This window comes from Cynocephalus volans, chromosome 12 (assembly GCF_027409185.1).
Source record: "Cynocephalus volans isolate mCynVol1 chromosome 12, mCynVol1.pri, whole genome shotgun sequence".
In the NCBI taxonomy this organism is placed as follows: domain Eukaryota; kingdom Metazoa; phylum Chordata; class Mammalia; order Dermoptera; family Cynocephalidae; genus Cynocephalus; species Cynocephalus volans.
In genome coordinates, this window is record NC_084471.1 from 62,929,656 (window position 1) to 62,955,017 (window position 25,362).

The following is a 25,362-nucleotide window of genomic DNA, read 5'->3' on the forward strand; positions in this document are numbered from 1 at the left end:
GAGGTGAGTGAAACATTTATTCTCAGGGTCACGCAAGTGAGGATGTCATTAATGAAGTCCTGGCTGACCCTGCAATTGCACAATCTGAAGATAAGTGCCCTAGACACCTCACCCTAGTCTAGGCCTCGTTGAAATAGGTATAATTATTGTCCCTATTTGAGGAGTTGACACATGGTCATGAAGCTTTTAAGTGGAGCCAGACCCAAGCCAGATTTGCCTCTAAATCCTGGGTTCTTTCCATGACATCACAGTGTTCCCATTAGTGCAGTCAGTTAGAAAGGAAGACAATAAATATTGTCCATACTTGCTCCTCACCTTCCTACCCCTTAAAAGGAGCCAAAGTCAGAGGCTGCATTTACTCTTTCTCCTTCTGCTGCCCAAGGCTTGGGGGACTTGGACCTCCTGAAAGCCTCAGATGGGGAAGCCTGACTTCAACTATTGTCTGTGGATGTCCTCTGACAGAGCGGGCACCTGGGAGCACACACAAAGTGCATGTGCCATGAGCACATACCTGCACACACCTCGATCCTAGCATCGTTTGCTGGACAAGCCCATGGACAGATTCCCTGCCTGCCATCTCCACCCCTGCAGTCCCCCTTCTTCGATTCACTGCCTTGCAGACATGATAAACACATAACACTCTCTCTCTCTCTCTCTCTCTCTCTCTCTCTCTCTCTCTCTGCTATAGGCTCTGCCTTTATGGCAGTGATATCAGCCCCAAATCTGGGAACTTCTATGTAGGATGGAGACCCTTCTGCTCTCCTCAAACACAGTTTATTCAGAACCATAAAAATAGTGCCTTACATTTACTATGTGCCAGGCATTGTTCTAAGCCTTCATATGTATTATTGCATTTCATCCTCACAACTTCATGGATTAGGACTCTTATTTGCTCTAGGACTCTTATTTGCTCCATTTTACAGATGACGTTGAATCACAAAGAGTAAATTGCTCAGGTTTGTGCAGTTAACAGCATTGGCAGAATCTGAACCAAAGCAGCCCGTGTCCAGAGTCCAAGCTCTTAACTGCTGTACTCTGCTGCTTGTTCCTACCCTCTGCTGCCTGGCTGTGCCCGCTGACACGTGTACAGACACGCCCCTTCTCAAGGAATGGGAGGGGAAGGAGCTGGGTTCTGGAAATCAGTTCAGCCACCAGGGGGCAGCAAAGGCCTAACTTTGGCCCTTCAGCCTAGTCCTGTTAAGGGAAAGAGGAGGGGAGTAGAAACTCCCTCCCACCTCGCCCCTCCTACCACCACCCCCAGACACCACCTTTTCCATAGCCGAGGCTCTCAGGTTTGGGGGTTTAAAAGCCTCTCTGGGTTCCCTGGTCTCCTCCAGTTCCTCCCCCAGTAACAACTGCAGAACCATCCACTAGTTATGATGATGACTCAGAAACCGAGCAGGGTGTGTGTGTGTGTGTGTGTGTGTCTGTGTGTGTGTCTGTGATTGTGATTTCAGATGCCTCTGAGTGCTGACACGTGTGTTAGCCCGCCTGCGTGTGTGTGTGTGTGTGTGTGTGTGTGTCTGTGTGTGTGTGTGCGCGCGTGCGTAGTTTTGTGGCTGGGGAAGTTGTGCATGTGTGTGTTTGTTTCTGGGTGTGTCACAGTGTTTATCCCACAGATAGGAACTTCGCCAAGGCTGCACAGCCGATTCATATTCAAACTTGTCCCTTGGGAATCTGCAGGCAGCAGCTTTGTCTTGTGCTGGCTCCCACCAGGGTCTGAGAAGTGGTGCCCTGTGAGGAGGGGATAAAGACAGTCTTTAGTCTGAGGGACTCCTGGAGTCTTCCAGAATTATGAGCTGAGGGTTCTCCTTCCCCACTCCTTCCCATCAATGGGCACGTGACCTCTAAGGCGTTCCCGGAGAAGGGCAGGAGACCTAGGGGTTTCAGAAGGCATTGGGCTCCTTGGCTGTTTTTCAGGGTCTTCCACTGGAGGGAGTGCAAAGTCCAGAGGGATTTGCTTTTCAAGAGGCCCTCTGGAGCCCAGTCCCTCCTGGGCCCAAATCCCAGCCCTTGCAAAAGTTTGAGTATGGAAGCCAGGCAGTTTGAGGTGGCATGTCTCTGCTTGACATTAGGAGATTTTCTGGAGAAAAGCTTATCGCTCTTGAGGAAGCAAGAGTAAGCGAGGGTCAGCCTCCCCTTCAGCCTGGCCCTGGGGCCCAGAGCCCCTGTCCTGTCTCCCCATGTGCTCCCCACCCGGCACAGAAGGCACACATGTTCACCCCACTTCTTCCTCTTCCTCCTCCAGCCCACTTTCTCTTCTCTGTGTCGTCAGAGCTCCAGGGAGGGACCTGGGTAGACGGAGAAGCCGGAAACAGCAGGCTGGGGCAGCCACTGCTTACACTGAAGAGGAAGGACAGGAGAGGATTGTGTGTGTGTGTGTGTGTGTGTGTGTGTGTGTGTGTGTGTGTGTGTGTGTGTGTGTGTGTTTTAAATTTCTTTTTGGTGGTGTTGGGTGTGGGAGGTGCATGCAGGTCAGCCCTTGAACTCGCTGGACAGAGCTACAGACCCATGGGGCCTGGCAGTGCCCACTGAGAGAGGGAGAAGACAGCAGAGGGGTTGCCAAGGTGAGGGGGTGCCTCCGAGGAGGGAAGGGGGGGGTGGGAAGCCTCTGACTATGAGTGTCGGGGGGTGGGTTGAGGGGGAGCCTTTTGGGAGGGGTGGATGGTCCCTAGGAAATTATTACAGCTAGCTTTGGTAGCTGGTGGCGTTGGGTTTTTGGCAGTTTCGAACTCTCAGACCAATGTGGGGTGGGTACAGGCCTCAGCACTCTACTCCCATGGGTCACTTTTTCCATATCTCCACCTCTGCCCCTCCAGGGGCATGGAAGGTCGGTGAGACGAGGTGAAGGAGTGCTCCTCTGCCCTCTGGGTGGGGGGAAGTGGCTGCCCCTCCCTAGGTTGCCAGGGGCAGTGGGTCCTTGTCAAACCCCTATCTTATCCCCCTCTAAAGGTTTCTGTCCAAAGGTGTGGCGGGGGGTGGGGAGCGCGCCCCAGATATAGACCTCATGGTGCCCCGGGGCGGCGGGGGGGTGGGAATTTCCCCCTCAAAACTGCTCCACGCTTGGCTGCCGTAGACGCTGAGATTTCCCGGCGGCGCTGAGTTAACCCTCCGCTTGCTGAACTGGCTCCGCCCCCCGCCCCTCCCGCCCCCCCCGCCGCACACACACGTTGGGAAACTCAGAGAAGCTCTTTTGACTTTTGATCCTGTGGTCCCACGATCAGGGGACTCGGGAGTGTAGGGGTTGAGGTAATCGGGTTCAGGCCACCAAACGGCCCGTGAGAATGAGAATCCGGGATGTCTCGTCCCTTCCCGGTTTAGGAGAGAACACAGGCCCCGCCCCCTCACGCCCTGGCTCCTCCCTCCCCGCCCCCTTCCTGGGGCTGAGAGCAAAAGGTGCCCCTGTCCTGGCCAGGACGATCGACCCCCAGCCTTGTTATGGGGTGACAGTGGGGGAAAATGTGGCCTCTTAATGTCTGGGAAGTGGGGGGAGGTTGGAAATTTGAAGCCAAGGCTATGCCAGGAGGCTGGGCACTCAACAAGGGGATACAGAAGAAAGGGGGGCTGCCTACGGCTTAGGAGTCACCCCAATCTCCAATAGGGTAGGGTAGGGAGCCAAAGGTCCGGACTCTGAGCACCCTGAGACATAGGGGAGGAAGAGAGGAATGGAATCTTTCCTTGAATTTGAAACACAGATAACATGGCTCCAGAACGTGCCCCACCCCAAGGGGTTGGTGGTGGTTAGAGAAAGGCCTGTTGGAGGACCCTGAGGAGGAGGGACAAGGATTCTACCTTCGGAAGAAAAGAGCTGGGGGTGGGGGGTGAGGTGATGGAGTGGGCACTAGAGGAGAGAGGGGCAAGAGGGTCTTCTAGCAGGAATGCTCAGATGTGGGGCCTCTGTTTTCCATCCCTTTGGGAGCCCTGGGAGAGAGGCTAAAAGTGCAATAGGAAGACTTGGGGTCACTGGGTCGGGGGAGACCCAGGGAGTTTCCATCCTCTCCCTCCCTCATCTCTGGGATAGGGACATTATGAGAAACATGAACTGAGAGACCACTGGGAAACCACTGATCTACCCAGCCCACCCTGCAGCCCACCCAGGAATGGGGATGCAAACTTCTTCCTTCCTTCTCCCATCTCCTCCTTCCACTCTCCCTCTTTCCTTTCCTCCCCTTGGCCTTTTAGCCCTCTAGCTTCCTTTCCTCCCTCTTCTAGTCTTCTCACTCCAGGCTTCCTAGCCCTACTTTTTCTCCAGCCTCTCTTACCCTCTTCCTTAGTTCTCTCTACTTTCCCTTTTTCTCCATCTCTCCTCCTTCAAGTCTCCTCCCACCCTCCCCCTCTTCTTAAGATGATGGAATTTGGGGCTGGAAGGGATCATAACAGCACAGAATGGTGGTTAATCCCCACTCAAATTCAAAGCCTGATTTCTGAACTCACTTGCTGAGTGGCCTTGGGCAAGTTAGAGGAGCCTCGGTTTCTTCATCTATGAAAGGGAAAAATTATATATATTTTAAATTGTTTTGAAGCTCCAATGAGATAATGCACTGTGTGGAATGCCCTATACAAAGTAAGTGCTTAAAAAGTAGTAGCTATTATTACTCTACTATCTTCTTCGTCATCTAGTCTAGTGATTTTCAAATGATCTCATGGAGTCCTAGAATTTTGAGAGTTTTTTCCAGGACACCTTTGGAGTCAGGGGTGGGGAGATGGAAGTAGAAGTAGTAGAGTTCCAGGCCTTCCATGCTTGCTGTCAACAGAGCAACCCCAATTTTGTACATTTTATGTGATTGGGATTCCTCAGATCAAAAACTAAAATTATCTGCTTTAAAAAGTTTGAAAAGTTCTCCTCTCATCTAACCCTCACAGTTCATAGATGAGAAGATCTAAGCCCTCAGAAGGAGGAGGTTCCTTGCCCACAGAACCAGAGCGAGGTCTAGAGCTGCAACCCAAGTCCTCTGCCTTCTCTAAGAGAACTCTTTCTCCACTGCCCTGTCTCCCCTTGTCTCCCCAGCCCCCTGGCTGCAGCTCAGCTCTTCCCACCCCTACTGTCTCTGTGTCTACCACTGAAGGTGTTAAGCTGTCTCAGGCATTGACCAAGGATGCCCCTGGTTTGAGGTGGTATCCGCAGTGGCAGTGGGGATGGTCTCTGGGAAGGCTTTCTACAGGAAGTCCCTGGCTGCCCCAGAAGATAGGCCAAGTGTCTCAAGCACCTCTTGGAGTGGTCTTGTTTCTCTCTTTCAGGCACCCTCCAAATTCCAGATCATGTCTCTGTGGGGTCTGGTCTCCAAGATGCCCCCAGAAAAGCTACAGCGGCTCTATGTAGACTTTCCTCAACACCTGCGGCACCTCCTGGGTGACTGGCTAGAAAACCAGCCCTGGTGAGTCCTGGCTGCCCCATGCTGGTCCCCCAAGTCCTCTCCTAACCATTTTCCCTCTCATTAGATTTTCTCCCCCAACCCATGGAATTTGGGACTTGGGACCTGTAATTCCAAGTGCAGTGGCCTAGATTTCGTGGGGAGTTGGTGTCCTATCAAGACCAGATTATGCATGCGGACACGTGAGACCCCCACCTCTTAGGAGACTAAGCCAAAGAAGAGGGAGGTCAGGGCTGGGGCAAGGGCACTCCTCACAACAGCTGGAAGAATGGGGAGCAAGAGGCATGGGTGAAGGCTGCAGAGGACCTAGGTGGAGGATAGGGAGGGGGAAGAACGGCTGAGCTGTTGGCTGTAGGGTGGAGGCTCAGGGGAGCTGAGGAAGCCCTGACTTGAGGCAGCCACATCCTGATTTTCCCGTAGGGAGTTCCTGGTGGGCTCAGATGCCTTCTGCTGCAACATGGCTAGTGCCCTACTTTCAGCCACTGTCCAGCGCCTTCAGACCTCAGTGGGAGAGCAGGGGGAGGGGAGCTCCATCTTGCAACACATCAGCACTCTGGAGGTGGGACAGGAGGAGAGGGGACATGGCTGGGTGGGGAAGGGATAAGGCTGGGGTGGGGGTCAAGGAGGAGCGGGGTGACCATTGGATGCTGGAAGAAAATTGGTTGGATCTTGGAAGCAAATTGATGTTCCTGGGGTCAGCTATTAGCCAGCATTCAAACTATATTTTAAAAGCATGCAAATGCACGAAAATTCCTGGATCTACAGATGTGCTGCCTTTCAGTGTATCTGTGAATGGGGGCCTGGAGACTGGAGCGGGAGAAGAACATGAGTAAGAGCCACGCTAACTACCTACCACCCTCACTTCTATAGAGCATATATCAGAGGGACCCCCTGAAGCTGGTGGCCACTTTCAGACAAATACTTCAAGGGGAAAAAAAAGCTGTTATGGAACAGGTATTGTGATATCCTACTACCCATTCCAACTCAATTCCCTGGACTTTAGCCTGAGCCATGAGAAACTAGAAAGAATCTGAACCTCAGGAAAGGCTCAGTAGTCTAGACCCAGGATGACCAAAGGAGGTTCCTGCAGTCAGAGTGAACTCCAAGCCAAGCTCAAGGAAGCTTCAAATGAGGGACTGATGGTAACAAGGCCTGGGGAGGACAGAGAAAGGGGTAAGGAGCAGATTCTGCCAGGAGAAAGGTCTTATCCCCAGGGGATTCCAAAAGGTCAGGAAGAACTGCTAAAGGGGAAAGGGGAGCCAGAAAAGGGAAGTGGTCTGTCTCCTTTCCTACATAGCAGAGAGTGGAGGCTGGGTGTAGAGGGATAGGCAGAGTGTCTCACCTCTTGGCAACTGTCCCTCCTGCACAGTTCCACCACCTGCCAATGCCTTTCCACTGGAAGCAGGAAGAACTCAAGTTTAACACAGCCCTGCGGAGGCTGCAGCACCGAGTGGGGGAGATCCGCCTTCTCCGAGAAGCCCTGCAGCAGGGGGCTAAGGCTGGCCAAGGTGGTATCAGGGCCTGGAGCCCTAAGAGGGTTCTTGGGAGTGTGTGGGAGTAATCCCCTTTTGGACCTCAACCTTGACTGAACCTCCAATCTATCTGCACCCCTGATGTCTGTCCCCACTCTCAGTGTCTCTGCACAGCTTGATAGAAAATCCTGCCAATGGGACTGGGCCAAGTGAGGTGAGTAGTGGGCTAAGAGGTGGAGACTGAACTCAAAGTACAGCTGGAGGGATGGAGGTTAGATCTCAGAGAGACACAGACAGAGGTGGGGTAAGGGAATGCCAGAAAGGTGAGATAGAGAGCCCTATCCCCAGGAGCTGGGTGAGGAGGTAGTGTGTGGCCCTGGCTCAGGCCCCTCTCTGCCTGTAGGCATTGGCCACACTGCTGCAAGAGACCGTTGGGGAGCTGGAGGCAGCCCAGGCCCTGGTGCTGAAGAGGATCCAGATTTGGAAACGGCAGCAGCAGCTGGCAGGGAATGGTGCACCCTTTGAGGAGAGCCTGGCGCCACTACAGGAGAGGTTGGGGCAAGACTGATGGGTAGGGGAGACAGGCTGGGGGTGAGCATCTGCTGTCCCTTCTGGAGGACCCACAGGTGTGACAAAGAAGAAACCAGGAGGGAGGGCCTTGAAGTGGGCCAAGAGTCAGAGAAGCTCGTTCCAGCAGGGCTATGCACTCTGTTGTTCATGTCGCATCCTGTATAATTGTGCCCAGTCGAGGGGGCACACATGGGGGCTCATCCAACTCATGCTTGTTTCTTCAAGCCACATGCCCAGAAGAATGAGGAATCTTTTTCTATTTGGCCTGTGGGGCAGGAGCTCTTTCTAATTTGCCTAAAAGCACTATATGTGCTGGCAGCTGGGTACAAGAGCCCTGGGGAAAAGGCAGCCAGGATTCCACAGGGGTCTAGACACTGAGAATGGACTTCCAACCCAAAGCCAAAGCAGGTCCAGAGCCCCCTTCAGCCCAGGTGCCTGGCAGCTGTACCTACTGCCCATCCCACCCCACCACACACGATACCCTGCTTTTTCCCTGCATTTAGGGGGAGGAGGTCTGGGCTGGAAGAGACAGCCTGAATCCTGTGCCCTCTGACCACTGTCCTGGCCCCAGGTGTGAAAGCCTGGTGGACATTTATTCCCAGCTACAGCAGGAGGTAGGGGCAGCTGGTGGGAACTTTGAGCCCAAGACCCAGGCATCGCTGATTAGTCAGCTGGATGAAGTCCTGCAAACCCTTGTCACCAGGTATGCCCTGTGAGACCCCAATCTGGCCTAGAGCAGGCCCCAAAGAAAGAAGGGAGTTAGAGTTTGGGGAGGGCACCCATAACTCCCCTTGTGTCCTCCTCATTCCTCCCAGCTCTTTTGTGGTGGAGAAGCAGCCCCCCCAGGTTCTGAAGACTCAGACCAAGTTCCAGGCCGGGGTTCGATTCCTGCTGGGCCTGCAGTTCCTGGGATCCCCAGCTAAGCCTCCGCTGGTCAGGGCTGACATGGTGACTGAGAAGCAGGCGAGAGAGCTGAGCATGCCCCAGGGGCCCGGGGCTGGCACGTAAGCTGGGGCTGGACCTGGGGCTGGAAAAGGCCTGTTGGGGTGATGGAGGCAAGAGGAGCCTGAGGGGGCTGGTGCCACAAGGAACAGGGTGATGGGGAGGGAGGGCCATGGGATGTGGAGACCTGAATGGTCAAGGCAGAAGAAGGGAAGAGGCCCATTCAGGTTGGAATGGGGTTTTGGCATCATAATTTGGACAAGATGGAGACTCTTCCCTTAAGCACTTAAGAAGGGAATGGAGATTTAGGGCCAGTGACAGCGGGTAGTCCACACCATTCATCCATGGACTCAAGCTCCACACCACACCTGGATGAGCTTGTTCACACTCTGACCTCCCTGGCAGAGAAAGCACTGGAGAAATCATCAACAACACTGTGCCCCTGGAGAACAGCATTCCTGGGAACTGCTGCTCTGCCCTGTTCAAGAACCTGGTGAGGGCCTGCAGGGTGCAGTGGGCAGGAAATGGGGACCAGGGGTCCTCAGACCACAGGACTCTCCCTGGAGAGAATGTCTGGGAGCCAGGAGAAGTGGTCTCTGCCCTCACCCCTTCACCCCTGCTCTCCCTCACCCCACTTGGCAGCTTCTGAAGAAAATCAAGCGGTGTGAGCGGAAGGGCACCGAGTCTGTTACCGAGGAGAAGTGTGCTGTGCTCTTTTCCACCAGCTTCACGCTTGGCCCCAACAAACTCCCCATTCAGCTGCAGGTGAGCCCGGGCCCTGACCCTGCCACCACCTGGGATCCCATGTTTCCCTCCATGCTACACATGGAGGCCTTAGACCCTCACGCCTTGTGACTGCCCCATACCCCATGTGCCTGGGACTCATGCTTAGTGGGGCCCGGGTGAATGGGGAGGGCAAGAACACGGAGTGCACATATGAGGGGACAGTAGTGGACAGCAACTCACACTGAGCACTCTCTATAGACCAGGGCACTCTTAAGTGACACACACACACACACACACACACACACACACACGTATGGTTTTCACAATAACATTGTGAGGCAGGTACTATTACTAACCTCATTTTATAGATAAGGACATTGAGACACAGAATGATTAAGTAGTTTGCCCAGGTCACACAAATACTAAGTGTCGGAAACCTGGATCCATAGCATTGACTTGGAACCACGTCTCTATAGTAAGGCCCTGGCTGAGCTTCAGAAAGCATTCAGTGTGTGAGTCCAATAACTCCCCTGCACACTCAGAGCCCGCCCCCCTAAGGAAACCTCTTGCTCCACTGAGAAGAAACCCTCTCTTCACCCACTTCAGGCCCTGTCTCTGCCCCTGGTGGTCATCGTCCATGGCAACCAAGACAACAATGCCAAAGCCACCATCCTGTGGGACAATGCCTTCTCTGAGATGGTGAGGAAAGAGCCGGAGTTGGGGGGATGGGGTAGGGCGGGTTCTAACATGGGGGTGCAGGCTCGTGGGATGGCAGGCATGTGTGGTCTAACTCCTTCGCATGGGCCTGCTTTCGTATTTCTGACCTCTTTTCATTCTTAACAACTATCACGCCATAGCCCCATAGACTACTACTGAAAAAGCACCAAGCTTAAGAGTAAACTCAAGAGGATGATACTGGGGAAGGGTAGGCCTCAGGAAGGTGGGAAAGATGAAGGCCCACTTGAGGAAGAATAAGGATGACAGCCTGAGGTGCTCTCTCCTTCCCCTTTCGCCCCAGGACCGTGTGCCCTTTGTAGTGGCTGAGCGAGTGCCCTGGGAGAAGATGTGTGAAACTCTGAACCTCAAGTTCATGGCTGAGGTGGGGACCAACAGGGGGCTGCTCCCAGAGCACTTCTTCTTCCTGGCCCAGAAGATCTTCAATGACAACAGCCCCAGCATAGAGGCCTTTCAGCACCGTTCTGTGTCCTGGTCACAGTTCAACAAGGTCATTTCCCTTCCCTTTGGATCTCCCACCCCCAAACTCTTCAACTCAGGGCTTCTCCATCCTCCACCCTGGGACACGACCGCTGGGATTTTCACGATGCTCCATCATGTCCATCAGGAAGGCCTCTGTCATGGCGCAGGGAGGAAAACCCCACAGCCCTGGGGGTCAGCCCAGATTATGTGTTCTCTGGCATCCCTCAGGTTTTGGTCTGGGGACCCTCTGTACTTCTTCTTTACCAGTGACTTGCATGACTCATCCAGATTGTATGTAAATAGAGCTCTGATTCAAAATGACTTTGACCCATGGGGAAAATAATTCCTATTGCAAAAATTATACACAATTCTACAGTGACATGTGCAGTAATAGCAGCTACCTTGTATTGACAGCTTACTATATACCAAGCACTGTGCTTAGCACTCTATGTAAATTATCTCACCCAATCCTCCCAACATCTCTTTGAGGTAGGTTCTATTGTTATCACCATTTTACAGATGAGAAATGTGATGCTCAGAGCAGTTAAGTAGTTTGTCCAAGGTCTCACAGTAGGTGTATGGCATGGCTAGTATGGAACCCCATATTTCTGACTCTTGTTCTGAACTGCTATAGTTTACTGCCTCCAAAGTGAGGTGGTTTAGGACTGGGTTAGTTACAGGAACAGGGGAAACAAGAGATCTGGGTGTCTTGGTTGATGATCAGCTGGGTAAATGCAGCCATGTACTGCTCTCTTTTGAAAAAAGGAAGAAAGAAAAGCCCATGTGACCAGAGGATGTGTTAACAAAGAGAGCAGAACAATTACACTCAGCAAGTCACCTTCTTCTGGACTCCCCCTCTGCCGGGGCCTCATTAGGGAGGAAGTGTAGCACAGTGGCTGAAGGGCTCGAGAGCCACAGTGCCTGGGTTTAAATCCCAGCTCTGCTTCTCACCAGCTGTGTAGACCTGGGCAAGTCATTTGATCTTTCTGGGCTTCTATTTTTTCATCTGTAAGATAGGATTGTTATAGTACCTACTTCCATAGCCTGGTAAAGATCAAACAAATTAATATATGGAAAGGCTTGGAATAGTGCCTAGTGCTAACATGGTAAGCAAGAGTGTTAGCCCTTGTCATTGATGGGGTCTCAGATCCAGTTTGGTTCCTCAGCCCTTTGATTCTGTTGGGTGGGCACTGACAGCCCGGTGCTTGCCCTAACCAGGCTCCAGCTCTGGCCCTCTCCCCCTCACATCAGCTGCCCCCTGACCCCCACAGGAGATCCTGCTGGGCCGTGGCTTCACCTTTTGGCAGTGGTTCGATGGTGTCCTGGACCTCACCAAACGCTGTCTCCGGAGCTACTGGTCAGACCGGTTAGTCCCTGCCCCAGGTGGCTTGAACAGCTGTACCTCCAGCTCCCTCTCCACACCAATGCCCACACCCTCATCCTCTCCTTCATTCTGGCCAGGCTGATCATCGGCTTCATCAGCAAACAGTATGTCACTAACCTTCTTCTCAACGAGCCTGATGGGACCTTCCTCCTTCGCTTCAGTGACTCAGAGATTGGGGGCATCACCATTGCCCATGTGATCCGGGGCCAGGATGGTGAGGTCACCCCAGCCAGTCCTCTGCCTCTGTGCCTGTGCCCTCTGGGGTTTCTTCTGAGAGGGAAATGTCCTGGCCTTGTTTGATGCCAACCCTGATCTTCAGGAGGTTCCTTCCTAGGTCCAACTTCTCTTCTTCCTTCAGTGGTCTAAATTTCCACCTTCTCACTGTGAGCTCTGGAGACTAGTGAATCTCCCCCACTCAGGACCACTACCCTAGGGGTCTCCCTTGGCTTGTTGGATTGAGAATGGGTCTTGTGGTGGGGGCTGGGGAAGAGGAAGTCTGGACAGATGGGACCCAGGGTCTCCTTCCTGTTGCAGGCTCCCCGCAGATAGAGAACATCCAGCCATTCTCTGCCAAAGACCTGTCCATTCGCTCGCTGGGGGACCGAATCCGGGATCTTGCTCAGCTCAAAAACCTCTACCCCAAGAAACCCAAGGATGAAGCTTTTAGGAGCCACTACAAGCGTGAGCTGGAGCTGGCAGTTCTCATTCCTTCCTGTTACCGCCTCCTCCCTGATCGCAGCTGCCCCCCTCTCCCTGCCTGCTGTGTCATCCCTGACTTCCCTCCCCATTTTCACTACCATTTTCAAGCCCCACTTCTCCTACCTGCCCATCAGTCATGCCCACCTTTTCCACCTCCCTTCTTCCCTCACTCCAGAGCACTCCATGGCTCTCCTTTCCTTCCCACAACAGCTGAACAGATGGGTAAGGATGGCAGGGGTTATGTCCCAGCTACCATCAAGATGACTGTGGAAAGGTGAGTGTGTTGATGTGGATTTTGGGTGGGGTCCAGGGCTGGTACTCACCTGCAGGAAGAAGTGGTGTTATCAACCCTTGATTAGTCACATGTGCCTCCTTCTCTCCTCCAGGGACCAGCCACTTCCCACCCCAGAACCCCAGATGCTTACCATTGTGCCCTCTTATGATCTTGGAATGGCCTCTGATTCCTCCAGGAGCATGCAGCTTGGCCCAGATATGGTGTAAGGAGTTCAAGAGACAGGAATGGGAGTGGGCTTTCAGCTTGGTCATCTGGGAGAGCTGGCATTGGAGGCCAAGACAGGGAATTTTCCTTTCTATGAAAGGGATTCCCCTTCCTGAGCCAGGGTGTGGGGGTGTCCAGGAGAAGAACTGGCATCAGGGAGTCTGCTTTCCTTCCCCAGGCCCCAGGGGTACCCACCACATTCTCACTCCATCTCCTCATATCAAGGCCTCCCCCAGGAAGAACTGGTCAATGTGTTGCCACCCTTCCAGGAGTAAGTGGAAACCTCTTGGAGGTGGAGTGGGATGGTGTCCCAAGGGGATGGGCATTTGCATTTGTTAGGAGACGCTCCTCTGTGAGAAGGGGACAGCAAATGCTAACACCATTTCTTTGTCTCTTCTGTTTACTCTGTTGAGGGGGTATCAGTTAACATCCAGACTGCCTGGGTTTGAATTCCTGTTCTGCCACTTACTGACTTTGGGCAAATTACTTGACCTCTGGCACCTCATCTGTAAAGTGGGGGATAATAATGATAATAATAACACCTACCTCACAGGATTACTGTGAAGGTTAAATGAGTTCATAACACATGGAAAGCTGAGCATAGTGCCAGGCTTACAGCAAGAGCTATGTAAATATTTTCCCTCCTGCCCCTGAAACCCACTGTCACTTTTCTGCTATGTTGAGTTTTATTTATTCCACTGTTTTGGCCTTGAAGTGGCTTAGACATTTTTCTTCCCCAAGTAACATTCAGGTGCTTATTAATTCTTGGTCAAGGCACAACAACTCCCCTCCCAGGAGTTGGGGCAGAGACTGGGGGACTTAGAACCACCAAAGTTCAGAGTCCAAAGAAACATTAAAAATTGGTTGATCCACCCTCCCCTCTACCACATAAACACAGATAAAATACAGATAAGCCTGAGCTCAGAGCACAGAAATGGCAATGCAGTCAGTGAGCAGCTAAGTCAAGATAATCAAGCCAGAGCCTGTTTCCTTGCTCAATGGTCTTGACTTTGCAACACCCTGCCTTTGCCCATCTTTCTTTGCTCTCACTGTGCCCTCCTTCCTGCTTCCAGGCCTCACCTGCAGATGCCCCCCAGCCTAAGTCAGATGAGCCTATCCTTTGACCAGCCTCACCCCCAGTAAGTGACAAAGCTCCTCCTGACCCCATGCTCCCCATTCTTTCCTGGTCTCACCTCCTCCTTCCTATTTCCTATTCTGGTCCCCGGCAGGGGCCTGCTACAGTGCCAGCCTCAGGAGCATGCCGTGTCCAGCCCTGAGCCCTTGCTCTGCTCAGATGTGACCATGGCAGAAGACAGCTGCCTGAGCCAGCCGGTAGGAGGGTTCCCTCAGGGCACCTGGTGAGTGGCAGCCTGCAGGTAGAGGTTGGGTGGGGGATAGGGGAGTGGGTGCCATGTTTACCCCACCGCTTTTCCCCTTTCTCCTTGCAGGGTCGGTGAAGACATGTTCCCTCCTCTGCTGCCTCCCACTGAACAGGACCTCACCAAGCTTCTCCTGGAGGGCCAAGGGGAGTCAGGGGGAGGATCCTTAGGAGCCCAGACCCTCCTACAGCCCTCCCCCTATGGGCAGTCTGGGCTCTCAACGTCCCATCTGGACCTAAGGGCCAACCCCAGTTGGTGATTGCAGCTGCAGGGGGAGCCCGGAGAGACAGTTCCTCTACTACCCCCATGGACCTGCTCTGGACACCACCTCATGCTCCTGCCAAGCAGCAGATGCAAAGGGTGCCCTCCCATCGCCACCTACTCCAGGAGGAAAAGACTGCCAGGAGAATGCATGGTGGGTGGGGCCAATCCACACCTTCCTTCCTACCACATACCCCTGCTCACCCCCTTCCAGCACTGGAAGGGAAGTTCAAGCTCCAAAGTGAGACATGCCCCAACCCCCCTGTGCCTGAAGAACACACACACACAGCTCTCTGTGGAAGATGGGGCTGAGCAGGAGGGAGTTGGGTGAGAACACAGGTTAGGGAATGGAGGGTTTCTCTGTCCACTCCAAGCCAGGGCCCAAGATGCACCTGTAGACATTCACACTAGAGGCTGCGGATAGAGGGCATGGACTTGGATCCCAGCCCTGGGGGACTAGGAAAATAGTTCAGGGGAACCAGCATAGGAGGAGAGGAGGGATCTGAATATGTGGTTACTGATATGGTTTCAGCCCAGATTTTTTAAAAATCCCATAAAGCCCCAAATTCCTGTCAGAGAGGCTTTTGGTATGTGTACAAGATTGTGCAGAACAAGGGCTGAGTTTCTCCATGTATAGCTGTGTGAAAGCGTGTATCGAGACACGTTAATGTATAGATGTCACGTTAGTTGTATGACCACATATAATGTGTCTGCTTTTGCCTGTGTGACAACACGAACTTGAAAGCGTGAGACACTGCACAAGACATCAGTGACTGTGTTGGCCTGACATATGCTACTCAAATGTACTCTGTTTTGAGTATGACTGTGCCCAGGTTGGCCTATGTGGCTGTGACATCTGCATATGGCTGTAGCTTCAGTAGCTCCACACCCTCAATGCCACCAGGAACCACGGAGTGAGAGCGTAGTGTCCAGGCCCAGCCGTGTGGCTCTCTAGTGTACTAATGGGCCTGGCCTGCTGCTTCTCTTCTATTCCCCATTCACCACCAGCTTCCCTTCACACCCCCATCCCATGCCACCCTTTCTCCCTCTGGGGTGGTCATAGATGCTAAGCCATAAAATAAACTTTATTCCAAAATAACAAAATAAATAATCTACTGTACACGATCTGAAAAGAAAGATGTTCTAACTGCTCAGATAGGTGCTGCGGTCCAGCCCCCAGCTGGGGGAGACCCTGAGTCCAACCCAGGCTTCCTGAGGGGACTGGTGAAGGGATCCCACCCTCCCCCACCCCTACAGGGCAGGAGAGAAAGAACTGCTGAGGACTTGAGGAGAGATGGGGGTAGGCAAACTGCAGCACTTGATAAATTAAAGAAACAAACTAGAAGCACGAAAATGGGGAAAAGGAGGGGAGAAGGAGCAGGTCCAGTGTTCCTGGGCCCCCATTTCTGGGACGAAATGTTGCCATTTTTAGCCGCTGGATCTTTCCAGGGAAGTTCCCCTTTCCCCCATGTCCAAACTCAGTCCAGCCGCTTACACCACTGGTGCAAACCTAGAGAGAATGGGTGTTGTATGAGGGAGGGGAGAATCCCAAATGCCCTGGAGGCAGAGTCCTTGCCCCTCGAGCTGGGCAGGGGTGAAGGGCACCACACACCCTCCTTGTGTCCTCTCGCCAGGTCCCTGCTCATTATTGCTTGAAGCCCCATAGTCCTATGCCCATGGAGCAGGTGGGAGGCAGGAGAAGGGCGGCAGAAGGATCCTGGGTTGTGACTAGATTCAGGGACAGAGACTGTGGGGTCTGTGTGAGCCAGAAGTATGGGGTCCTGGGTCTGTGGACACCAGTCCACCCCTCACTGCCGGCTGGCCTCAGCCTCCACTTTCACGCTGCTCCTGCGACCCTCCACCAGAGCGGGATGGGGTCCTGGGGCCGGGCATCGGTCCAGCAGCCCTTCCTCGAACTCTGCAGGGAAAAGGGGCAGGTTAGGAGACTGTGGGGGTGGAGGCTGCAGAGGGAAGTGGTTGGGAGCAGAAGCAGGGGCCAAGAAAGCTGTGAAGATGAGCTTGACTTATTGAATTACTGCCACCCGTGTACTGCATGTATATGGAGAGGTTCCATGCCCAAGTGTGTGCAGCCTCCCTCCCCTTTCTGGCTGTGTGTAGCTCTCTGTCTCTGTGTGTCTCTCTGTCTCTCCCGCCTCCGTTCTGCTGGAATTTCTGGTTCTGTCAGGAGCTGCAGGGGCGGTTTGGCTCTGACCTCTTCCCCTCCCCCCCTTCCCAGGTTCTGCCAACCCCACTCACCCCTGGCCCCCCTCCCGGGCCCCACCCACCCTACCAAGGACTCCCAAGTTTTTTGGTACCAAATCAGGGGGAACACAAGAAGTCAACTTCTCAGCTCCTCCCTCAAGAAGAACCCCCTTTCCAGTCCCCGCCCCCACTTCCCACCCACGCACAGTATAAAAATACCAAGCCAGGGTTGGTGGTTTTGTCTGCTGCGTCACTCTCAGCCCAGCCGCAGCCCGGCCCTCTGCTGGCCCACTCCCTCTTCCCCCATCCACACACAAAGCATTCCCTTTGGGCTCCTCTGCTTCCAAGTTGGGCAATCTTATCCCCACAACTCCTTGCCTGCTCCACCCTTCTGTACTGGTGGAATTTCCATCCCAGCTTCCCTTACTGGTGACCCTCTTTCTTGCTCCCCTTCGTCCCCCACTCTCTGTCACCCTACTTACCATAGCTCCTCCTTCACATATCTCCGTTAAGGTCATAAGAGGGAACAGTTCAACAGGGTCCTCCTCTCCTCTACCCAAGGCCTGGTTGGCTGGAGCTTAACACTCCTACTGCCCTCTCTGGTGACTATATACCTCTTCCTCCCACGTGGCCCCAGGACACCAGAACTGCTGTGTAGGGCCTGGGTGGCTAGGGTGCTTGGGGACAGCACTGCCGGCTGCCTCACCTGCGAGAGGCGGCTTCGCAGGCACACAGGGGCTGAGGCGGCCCACGCGGTCGTGGGAGACGAGGCGGGCGAGCCGCAGCCCCTCATCCATCAGTGTCTGCTGCAGGATGTGGCGGCTCCACAGCCCATGGGCTGGCAATGCCAGAGGCAGGTCAGCAGGGGGCGGCGTCAGCCTTGGGCACGACCCCACAGCTGTGGGCATGGGCACGGGTCAGATAAGGGGCTGCAGCCAATGGAACCCCCACCCTCAACCACACAGCCAGAACCATAGGCCCTTCTGCCCCTGTCCAGCCAGGCCTCCCGACCGACTGACTGTGTTCCAGGCAGTTGTCTCCTGGCTCACTCCTCCTACCCCCATCCCCTCCTCCCTGCAGTGAAAAGAGTGCTCTGATGCACACTCACCTTGCAAGTGTCCATCTAGACTCTCCCCAGACAGACTGGCGCTGTCTTCCTCCAGGCTGGGGCGATATGTGGCATAGGGCTCAGGGCCTGGGGGAGGCTGTTGCATTTCAGGGTGACTCTGTTCGCCAACCTATGGATGCCCCAAATGGGGAAATGAGGACCTGACAAAGGAGGGAATTGGGGAAGGCTGCCCTACCCTTCTACACACACCCTGGAAAACATACCTCCTGTTTCAGCTTCTTCAGTGGAGGACCTCCCAGTTCTTCAGGGTGGAGCCTGCAAAGATGGAGAAGAATAAGGGTGGTGAGAAGAGGGGAAAAAGCGGTACATGATGGACAAGACACAGAATCTGGCCATTGACATGCACTATTTAAAAACTTTGCAAAGAAGATGGCTGGGTAGGAGTCTCCAGCTCAGGCACTATTGTGGGGGGTGGGGGGACCTGAGATGGATGGGAGGACGGATCAGACCTCAGACTGACTTGGCCAAAGACAGGACATGGAGGTGGGTGGAAAGCAGACCTAGAGCTGCCTGAGCTGGAGGTTAGGACATGATCCAACTCCCTGGCAGAATTCCAATCTAGGAAGAACCCAAGGAAGGAGTCTCACCTGGAGCCCTTCAAAGAGGACAGGTAGGTGCTCTCTCGGGCAACTTGGCGGGATAGGGAGAAGAGCTCTACCCTCCGCAGTAAGAGCGTATTGTCCCTCATGCAAAACTGGGCAGCAGCCTCGTTGATGGTCAACTGTGGAGAGAGGGCAGCCTGAGCAGTCAGCACCCTAACTCTTCCACTGCCTTACCCAGACCTCCTCACACCCCTCATCAGACAAATGAGGCCCAACCATCGGATGCTTGCTTTGCTTTGACATCACACAGGAGCTTTCTGAGGGGGGAAGACAAAGGTCAGCACCCACAGCTTCCTAGGAATGCCCGGGGCCTCCTCCACTCCTGTGGGGTCCTGAGTGACATGGAGCTGAACAGCTGGCTTCTCGCCTTTATCTCTGCTTCCCCCTCAGTAGAGAAAGGAAGGACAGTAGCAGCTGGAGTGGGTGGGGACGGGGTCAGGGCCTGGGGTCCTGATCAAGGGCAATGAAACAGAGTTGGAGAATGTCGGAATTCTCAGAGATGAGTGGGTTGAGGCCTGGGAGTCAAGGACAATCCTGAGAGACTCCGGGTTCTCACCTCATGCAGGCTGAGCTGCTTGCCCTCCCGCCGCTTGGAGTCGAAGCGGCCATAGATGATGCTGTACTTGCGGATCTCCTCTTCCTTCTGGCTGTCATTGTCATCCATCTCAAAGATGTGCCCCACGCTCCGTGCCAGCTTCTTATTCAGCTTCAGCAGGGACGTGACCTCTGTGGCATCCCCCCTCGGGAAGCTCCGGAAGATCCTCTCCACACTCTCCACCACCATGCGTACCATCTCTGGCTCCAGTCGGTCTGGACCACCCCCAGCCCCACCTGCTACCAGCCCCCCAGCCCCAGTCCCCTCAGGGACTCCTCCCCCAGCAGGTGGGGAGAAGGGGGGCGAGCCAGCCTCCTCTTCTCCTCCTGCCCCAACGTCTGACTCTGGAGTGCTCCGGCCTGGCCAGATCCGGGGGTCCCCTGCCCCAGGTCCCCCAGGCAGTGGTGATAATTTCTCTCCAAGTTCAAGAGGGCTTTTGGGGCTAAAACTGCGGGTACTGCCTGCCTTTTCCCCTGGGCTGCCATGCCCGTTGCTCATGCTCCCTTTCCGGGTACCCGCAGTCTCAGAGATCTTGAAGAGTGGGATGCTGGACACAGGCACGGCAGGCACTGGTTGGCTGAAGAGCCCTGGATTGGTGGCCCACTCTCTCAGTGCCTTCTGCAGGCGTCGGACATGGAGGGGCTTGGTGGCCATGCCCACGAGTGCCATGATTTCCAGGAACTCCTCTTCACCCGCTTCACACAGCTGCTGCACGTCGTCCCCTCCCTGCTGGATGAAGGTCTCATAGTAGGAAAGGAGGTTGGCGCGCTGCAGGACTCGGTACAGCTGCAGCTCCCCCAGCGTCCGAGGCAGTGCCATGGCTCGGGCACTGGGCCTGAGAAGGAGAGGCACAAGAGGGAGGCAGTCGGTGCAAGTCCCCCTGCTGGGTACCAACCCACACTAACAATTGTCCTCTTTTTCCTCCCTGCTTCTCTTCTCCTCCCTCGTTTGAATGCTAGTGCCCAGTGCCCAGGTCTGAGCACAAACTATGAGAATTAGGCACTGCCCAGAGGCATAGACATAACAATGCCATCTCAGCCTAGCCAAAAGCACCAAAAGCCAATGCCCTATCTTTGCAGGAGTGAAAGACTCTTGCTTTACCCCCATTACCTTTCTGGTGTGGGGTAAGAAGACGTTGAGTGCTGAGAATTCCCAGCACACTCCTGGGATTACTGGACTTCCCTCTCCCCAGAAACAGTCCCATCTTCCATACGAAACACTCAGCAGCCTCAATCTCAACACTACTCAAGGTGACATTCCACACTAAGAAGAATGTAGCATCCACGTCGTCTCCACAGTGGACAATGAGGACCACTACTAGCCAGCTTCACTCCACGGTGGCATCCTGCCCAGGTGGCTGAGAGGGAGGGGTGTGGCCCCTTCCCTGGCTGTCCCACTCAGTGAGCCAGGTGAACCGCTGTTCCTCACCTCTCAGCTTTTTCCACGGATTAGCCATTCTTAACCACTCTTGCTCTCTCCCCCGAGGACTTCTCCCTTCCAGGCTGCCCAGTGTCCCTGAGTTGGACCCTCTCCTAGCTGTGACCTTCCCCACTTGCTCCGTAGGCGGGCCTGTCTCACCTCCGGCCCCGGCGCCGGGAGAGAGGAGGGGCGCCTCAATTGTTCTGCTCTAGGGCCGTCCTGCCCACACACACTCCCACGGTGGTAGCGCCTGTGGGCGAAAACCGCCCGGGGGTTCCCGCCTACTCTCCTCTCCCTTATTTCCCACCCACATCTTCAAGCCAAGTGGGGGATCAACTCAAGGCCTCTTGAGGGAGGGGCTGCACCACCGAAACTCCCCTCCCCACGCTGTGAATAAAGGGGCAGCTATGGGAATGGACCCCTAAAGCACCCCGTCTCCGTTCATGCTCCTTTAACTCAAAGGCCCCGGCTTCTCCTGGACCCTCGGGTGCCGCGCGCTCCGTGCCAACGACGGACTCCCCCTAACCCCCCCGCACCCGCACTGTTGCCAGCCCGAGCTCCAGGGCTTCCCCTGGAGCTTGGAGGCTCCCACATTCTTTGCAGGAGACTCGCATGCCAGATCATACCCACAGGGTAAACCGGGAATGGAGAATTAGGCACTACTCTTTTATATGCACCTCCATCAGATCCCTGTCTGCTTCCATGGTCCCCTAATTTGAAGACGCATCCCCTTTTTCATCAGTCTCCACCCCCCACCCCCGTCCCGCTTCCCCACGTCCTCTCCTCGACCTCCGCCCTCTGGACCCCATTCCCGAGTCCAGCTCCACCCATCTCCACTCCCCGCCGCCTCCCTTTGCCCACTAACTTCAGTCTGGGCTGCGGGATCCGGCGGGCGATGTCCCCTCCGCCCGGCGGCTGCTCGGTTGTGGGAGAAGGCGCTCTGTGCATGGACGGCCGGAGACCACCCGGGCTGTCTCTCTCGGTGCCTGGAGCCTGGCGCCTGCTGCGCGATAAGCTCTTCCCAGGGCGCGATGCCGTGTCCACCGTTGTCCAGGCTCCGTCCCTCCCTCCCTCCCTCCACGTCTTCTCTCTCCGATCCTCCGCGCCTCTGTCTGTGCCTCTGCGCCGCCCCCCTCCCCAGTTGCGCTTGCCGCCTCTCCGCGCCTCCACCCCCGCAGGACGCACGGGGAGCGAGGCCCGGCGCGGCGCTGGCTGCCGGGCTGGCGGGCGGAGGGCGTGGGCAGAGCCGGGGGCGGGGGGCGGGAGCCGGGGCCTCTTGGCCGCGGAGACACCGCGGCGAAGAGACTGAGAGAGGCGGAGACTGGGGGAGGGGGTGTGGAGCAGGAGGCGGGGGCGGGGACTCGGAGCAGGGGCGCCGAGTTGGGGACCGAGGTGACCGAGGCCGCGCTATGGAGGGCGGGCTTGGGGACCCGGCGGGCGGGGCGAGGTCGCTCTGTGCCGCCTACGCCGGATGCACAGCCGGCCTTCACCGCGCCCACTTACCCACGTGAGCGCCCCGCCGGCGACATTCCTACTTCCCCCACCTTCCCTACCCCTCCAAGCTGAGAGCAGTTTCACAACCACGCACAGGTACACAAAGACACAAAAGCGCACGGACGTGCACACGCGCCTAAGCGACTAAGCGGACGCCCGCTGCCCACACTCAGGCCTCGCGCTGCTATACGTGTGCATATTAGGAAAAGTTGGCGAAGGCTCGGGGTGCGCGGTTCCTCCGGTGCTCGCATCTGACTCCCGTAGACTGCACTACGGCAGGTCTGTGAGCGTGGGGCTCCGCAGAAATCCCCTAGATATCCCAGCCCCTGCAGGAGTAATTTGAGGAGGCCGCTCTCGGAAACCCAGGCTCCCTCCATCCTTGCCAAAGTCTGGGGAACAGGGATGGGCGGGTTATGCTAGAAGCCACCATTTAGGTGCGGCAGGTTGATTAGACGCGTCGGGTTTTGTTAGAGCGTAGGTCAGGCAGGGATGGGGACGCACCCCGTCATCCACTACTCGTGGTACTCTATGTGCTGAAGGTGGGGATCTGCTCCTTGGGAATTCTTTGGCAACCCTGTGTTGAGGATAACCCTCCTGGGAACGTCAATTAGCGGACCTAGCCCGAGAAAGTCTGATGGAGGATGAGCTCCAGGCCGGGAGCGTCCGACGGGCCTTCCCGCGAGGGAGGGGCCCATTCTGGGAGCCTAGCCCCGCTCCTCAACCCACTACCCCTCCCCCTTGGTTTCTCTTAGCCCCATCTGGTTCCCATTACACTCCCGCCCACGGCTGGGAGGGAGGCTGGCCCTGCGGCCCTAGACCCCGGGAAGTGGGAGGGGGCCGGCGGGAAGCGAGCGGACTGGCCACAAGTGAGGTTCCCCCTAGTCTGAAACCTCAGTCCCGCCCCACCGTTCAGCTCTTCTGAGTGGCCGCGGCCGGCAGGGTGTGGGTGGTGTGGGCCGGGGCTGGTTCTACATTCCGGCCTGACGAGGGGACCTTTCCGTCTCTCGTGGGTGTGAAGCAGGAGGGGTGCGTTATTGGTGGGGAGATTTCAGTAGCTCAGATTCTCTTCCCCGTCCCATTAAGCGCCAAACAGTGGGGGTGGTAAGAATGAGCAGGGTCCCCGCTCCCTATCCCGCGTCCTGCAACTGTAGTGCGCAGCTGGACTGCAGCTGGACGGGCTCCCTCCAGGGAGGTGCAGCCTTCGACCCCCTCTGAAGTGTGTGAGCGCCCTCTCCCCCATTCCCTCCTCAGGTTATTTTGGAGCCTGGACTGCCAGCCGCTGGCCCCGGCTTTCCACGTGCCCCCCTCCCCCCGCCCACGCTCCCCGTGACGCACATCCTCCGCCCACGCAGCCTCTGCTCCAGGCGCCCCCCTCCTCCCACCCTGGCCCCCTCGGGGCCCCGCCGAGCCCCAGGATCTGCAGGGAGACGCCCAGGGAGGAGGCAGAGTAGGGCGGGAAGCGAGGGGGTGGCAACCCACTGGGCGGCGGGCCCCTGGTTCCCGGTCCAGGAAGGAGGACGAGGGAGGAGCTGATTCTGAAGCCTCCAGTCCAAGGTCCTGGGGCGGGTACTCGGCCGTAGAGGGGGGAGGGGAGAAAAATCCCGCGGAGTGGGCATGCCACCTTCCTTAGGGAAGCCAGGAGGGGTCCGGTGCGAACCTGTGAGAGTCAAACTATCGGGTGTTTGTATCTGTGTTTCTCAAGATTGTCGTGAGGTTGAAATGAGAGACACGTATGAGTATATGAAAACTCTTTGCAAATTGTAGAACGCTAAGCAAATTTAAGACGCTATTGCCGTAACAGCGTGTTGGTGCCTCTATACCCATCTACTTGTATGTCTGTGTCTTTGTGTCTCTCCAGATTCGTATCTTAGCTCCTATGTGTGGATTTAAAAATATATACATTAAAAAATTATTGACTTGTCAGGTCCCGCCGGAGGCCCAGAGCGCCCCCGCAGCTCGCAGCTAGAGCTGCTGAGATGTCTGTTCTTCGCTTCCCTCCCACTCCTACCACCCCCACCTCCCCTCCTACTCTCTTCCGTTGAGAACAAGGAATTTCCAGCCTTTAGCAAAGGGAGAGAGACAAAGACAGAGAGACTGAAACCATGAGAAACTATACAAAAATATAAAGATAAGAGGCAGGTGTGTGTGTTGGGGAGCGGTGACAAAAAGGGAGTTGGAACAAATACAAAAATTTTCATTTCTTCTCTATTTCTGTATGGGCCCCATTCTCCCCAGTGTCCCCTTTTCTAATTCAGGACCACTTCCCTACATGACTCACCTGTCCCTCCATCCCCATCTCACTGTTCTCAAAGGCACACTGAGCAATTGATCTCATTTAATCAAGAATTAGTATTCGCTCTATTATCTGCACTAGTCTCTTCTGGGAAGACTAACAATATCCTCAGTCCAAGTTCTCCAAGGAAAAGAGAAAAGATTGCAAAGCAAGCGGGGAGAGTGGGTGGAAAAGCGGTGAGGAGACTGCAAACCAGAAGGATTGTTGTTCCTCTGCACGTGTAGATTTTCATTTAACAGATTGCTCTGCTCTCTCCTCCCCCCACGTTTTCACCAGGCCAAATCCGACTCACTCAGCAAAGGTTTGGCTCAAATTCACCTCTCTTCCTGGACCCCCTCCACTCCTCCAGGCAGAACTAATTCCTCCCACCCCTTGGTGGCTCTGTACATATTTCTATTATAATAGCTTGTTGCACCCTCAGCCTAGGGATAGGCTTGGTATCTGGTGGGCCCTCTGAAATGAATGAATGGATGATGCTATTTAGAGGTCTGAGCAACTTTGAAAACGCAATTGACACATTTTACTCCAGAAGGGGCTGCGCCTGGACGAAACTGTTTAAGTGGAACTGTTTGCTTTCTATGCTTCTTTCCCTTTTAAATTTTCCAGTGAGTCCCACAAGTCTGGCTCCTTGGCCTTCTAAAATGTCCACTATTTTGGTAAATTAATCCAAACTTAGATGCTAAAGGTAGAAGGCTGAAATCCCTGCTGGTAATAGAAAATTATGAATATAAAGTAATGATCTTCCTTTTTCCCTCTTTCAGTAACATGTCAGAATTTATAGTCTCATGAGTGTTGTCCTTCAGTTTATTTTACAAGAAATGTTTCACCCCTCAAAGACAAATAATCCTAACCTCTGTAAGGATTATTATAACCTGTGAGGAACTTATAGATTGGTAGTAGGGATAGACATATAAGCAAAGAATTACAACCTAGTGCAATAATAGGGGTATAAACAATGACAGAAGTATAAGGTGGCAAGTGATCTATTCTGCCTGGGGTTGTAAGCGACTTGTTTAGGCAGGCATCCAAAGGAGATAATGATGCAGTCCAGAATTTTGAAGAATGAATAGAAGATTTCCAGGAGGTAGAGAAATCAAGTCAGAGAGACCAGAATGTGCACTTGCACA

General features: G+C 54.8%; 2 protein-coding genes across 3 annotated transcripts; one reads left to right on the plus strand and one right to left on the minus strand.

The window, feature by feature from the left end:
* The first annotated feature begins 2,310 nt into the window (after positions 1–2,310).
* STAT6 (signal transducer and activator of transcription 6) lies at positions 2,311–15,617 on the plus strand. Its single transcript, XM_063075315.1, has 22 exons — positions 2,311–2,567; positions 5,239–5,375; positions 5,793–5,931; positions 6,243–6,326; positions 6,742–6,880; positions 7,006–7,058; positions 7,248–7,396; positions 7,986–8,117; positions 8,230–8,418; positions 8,762–8,849; positions 8,999–9,121; positions 9,689–9,781; positions 10,101–10,307; positions 11,551–11,645; positions 11,741–11,877; positions 12,198–12,344; positions 12,573–12,636; positions 12,749–12,859; positions 13,040–13,132; positions 13,935–14,000; positions 14,091–14,219; positions 14,310–15,617. Exons 2-22 carry the CDS (start codon positions 5,260–5,262, stop codon positions 14,497–14,499), a joined length of 2,544 nt encoding a protein of 847 aa, XP_062931385.1. The 5' UTR covers positions 2,311–2,567; positions 5,239–5,259; the 3' UTR covers positions 14,500–15,617.
* On the minus strand, positions 15,577–21,503 carry NAB2 (NGFI-A binding protein 2). Of its 2 annotated transcripts, XM_063075316.1 has the most exons (7): positions 21,314–21,503; positions 18,991–19,864; positions 18,420–18,553; positions 18,036–18,087; positions 17,812–17,941; positions 17,410–17,601; positions 15,577–16,419 (listed from the first exon to the last, which is right to left on the minus strand). In XM_063075316.1, the coding sequence occupies exons 1-7, from the start codon at positions 21,394–21,396 to the stop codon at positions 16,310–16,312; spliced, it is 1,575 nt and encodes a 524-aa protein (XP_062931386.1). In that variant the 5' UTR covers positions 21,397–21,503; the 3' UTR covers positions 15,577–16,309. The 2 variants fall into 2 exon arrangements, with proteins under 2 accessions (XP_062931386.1, XP_062931387.1); XM_063075317.1 differs by lacking the exon at positions 17,410–17,601.
* Positions 21,504–25,362: the final 3,859 nt, after the last annotated feature.

Coding starts and splice junctions, on each gene's coding strand:
- STAT6 (XM_063075315.1), top strand. CDS start 5,260: ATGTCTCTGTGGGGTCTGGTCTCCAAGATGCCCCCAGAAAAGCTACAG. Junction 5,932..6,242: donor AACACATCAGCACTCTGGAG/GTGGGACAGGAG, acceptor TCACTTCTATAG/AGCATATATCAGAGGGACCC. Junction 13,133..13,934: donor GTGTTGCCACCCTTCCAGGA/GTAAGTGGAAAC, acceptor TCCTGCTTCCAG/GCCTCACCTGCAGATGCCCC.
- NAB2 (XM_063075316.1), bottom strand. CDS start 21,396: ATGCACAGAGCGCCTTCTCCCACAACCGAGCAGCCGCCGGGCGGAGGG. Junction 17,942..18,035: donor TGAAGAAGCTGAAACAGGAG/GTATGTTTTCCA, acceptor GGGCATCCATAG/GTTGGCGAACAGAGTCACCC. Junction 16,420..17,409: donor TGCGAAGCCGCCTCTCGCAG/GTGAGGCAGCCG, acceptor TTTTCCCTGCAG/AGTTCGAGGAAGGGCTGCTG.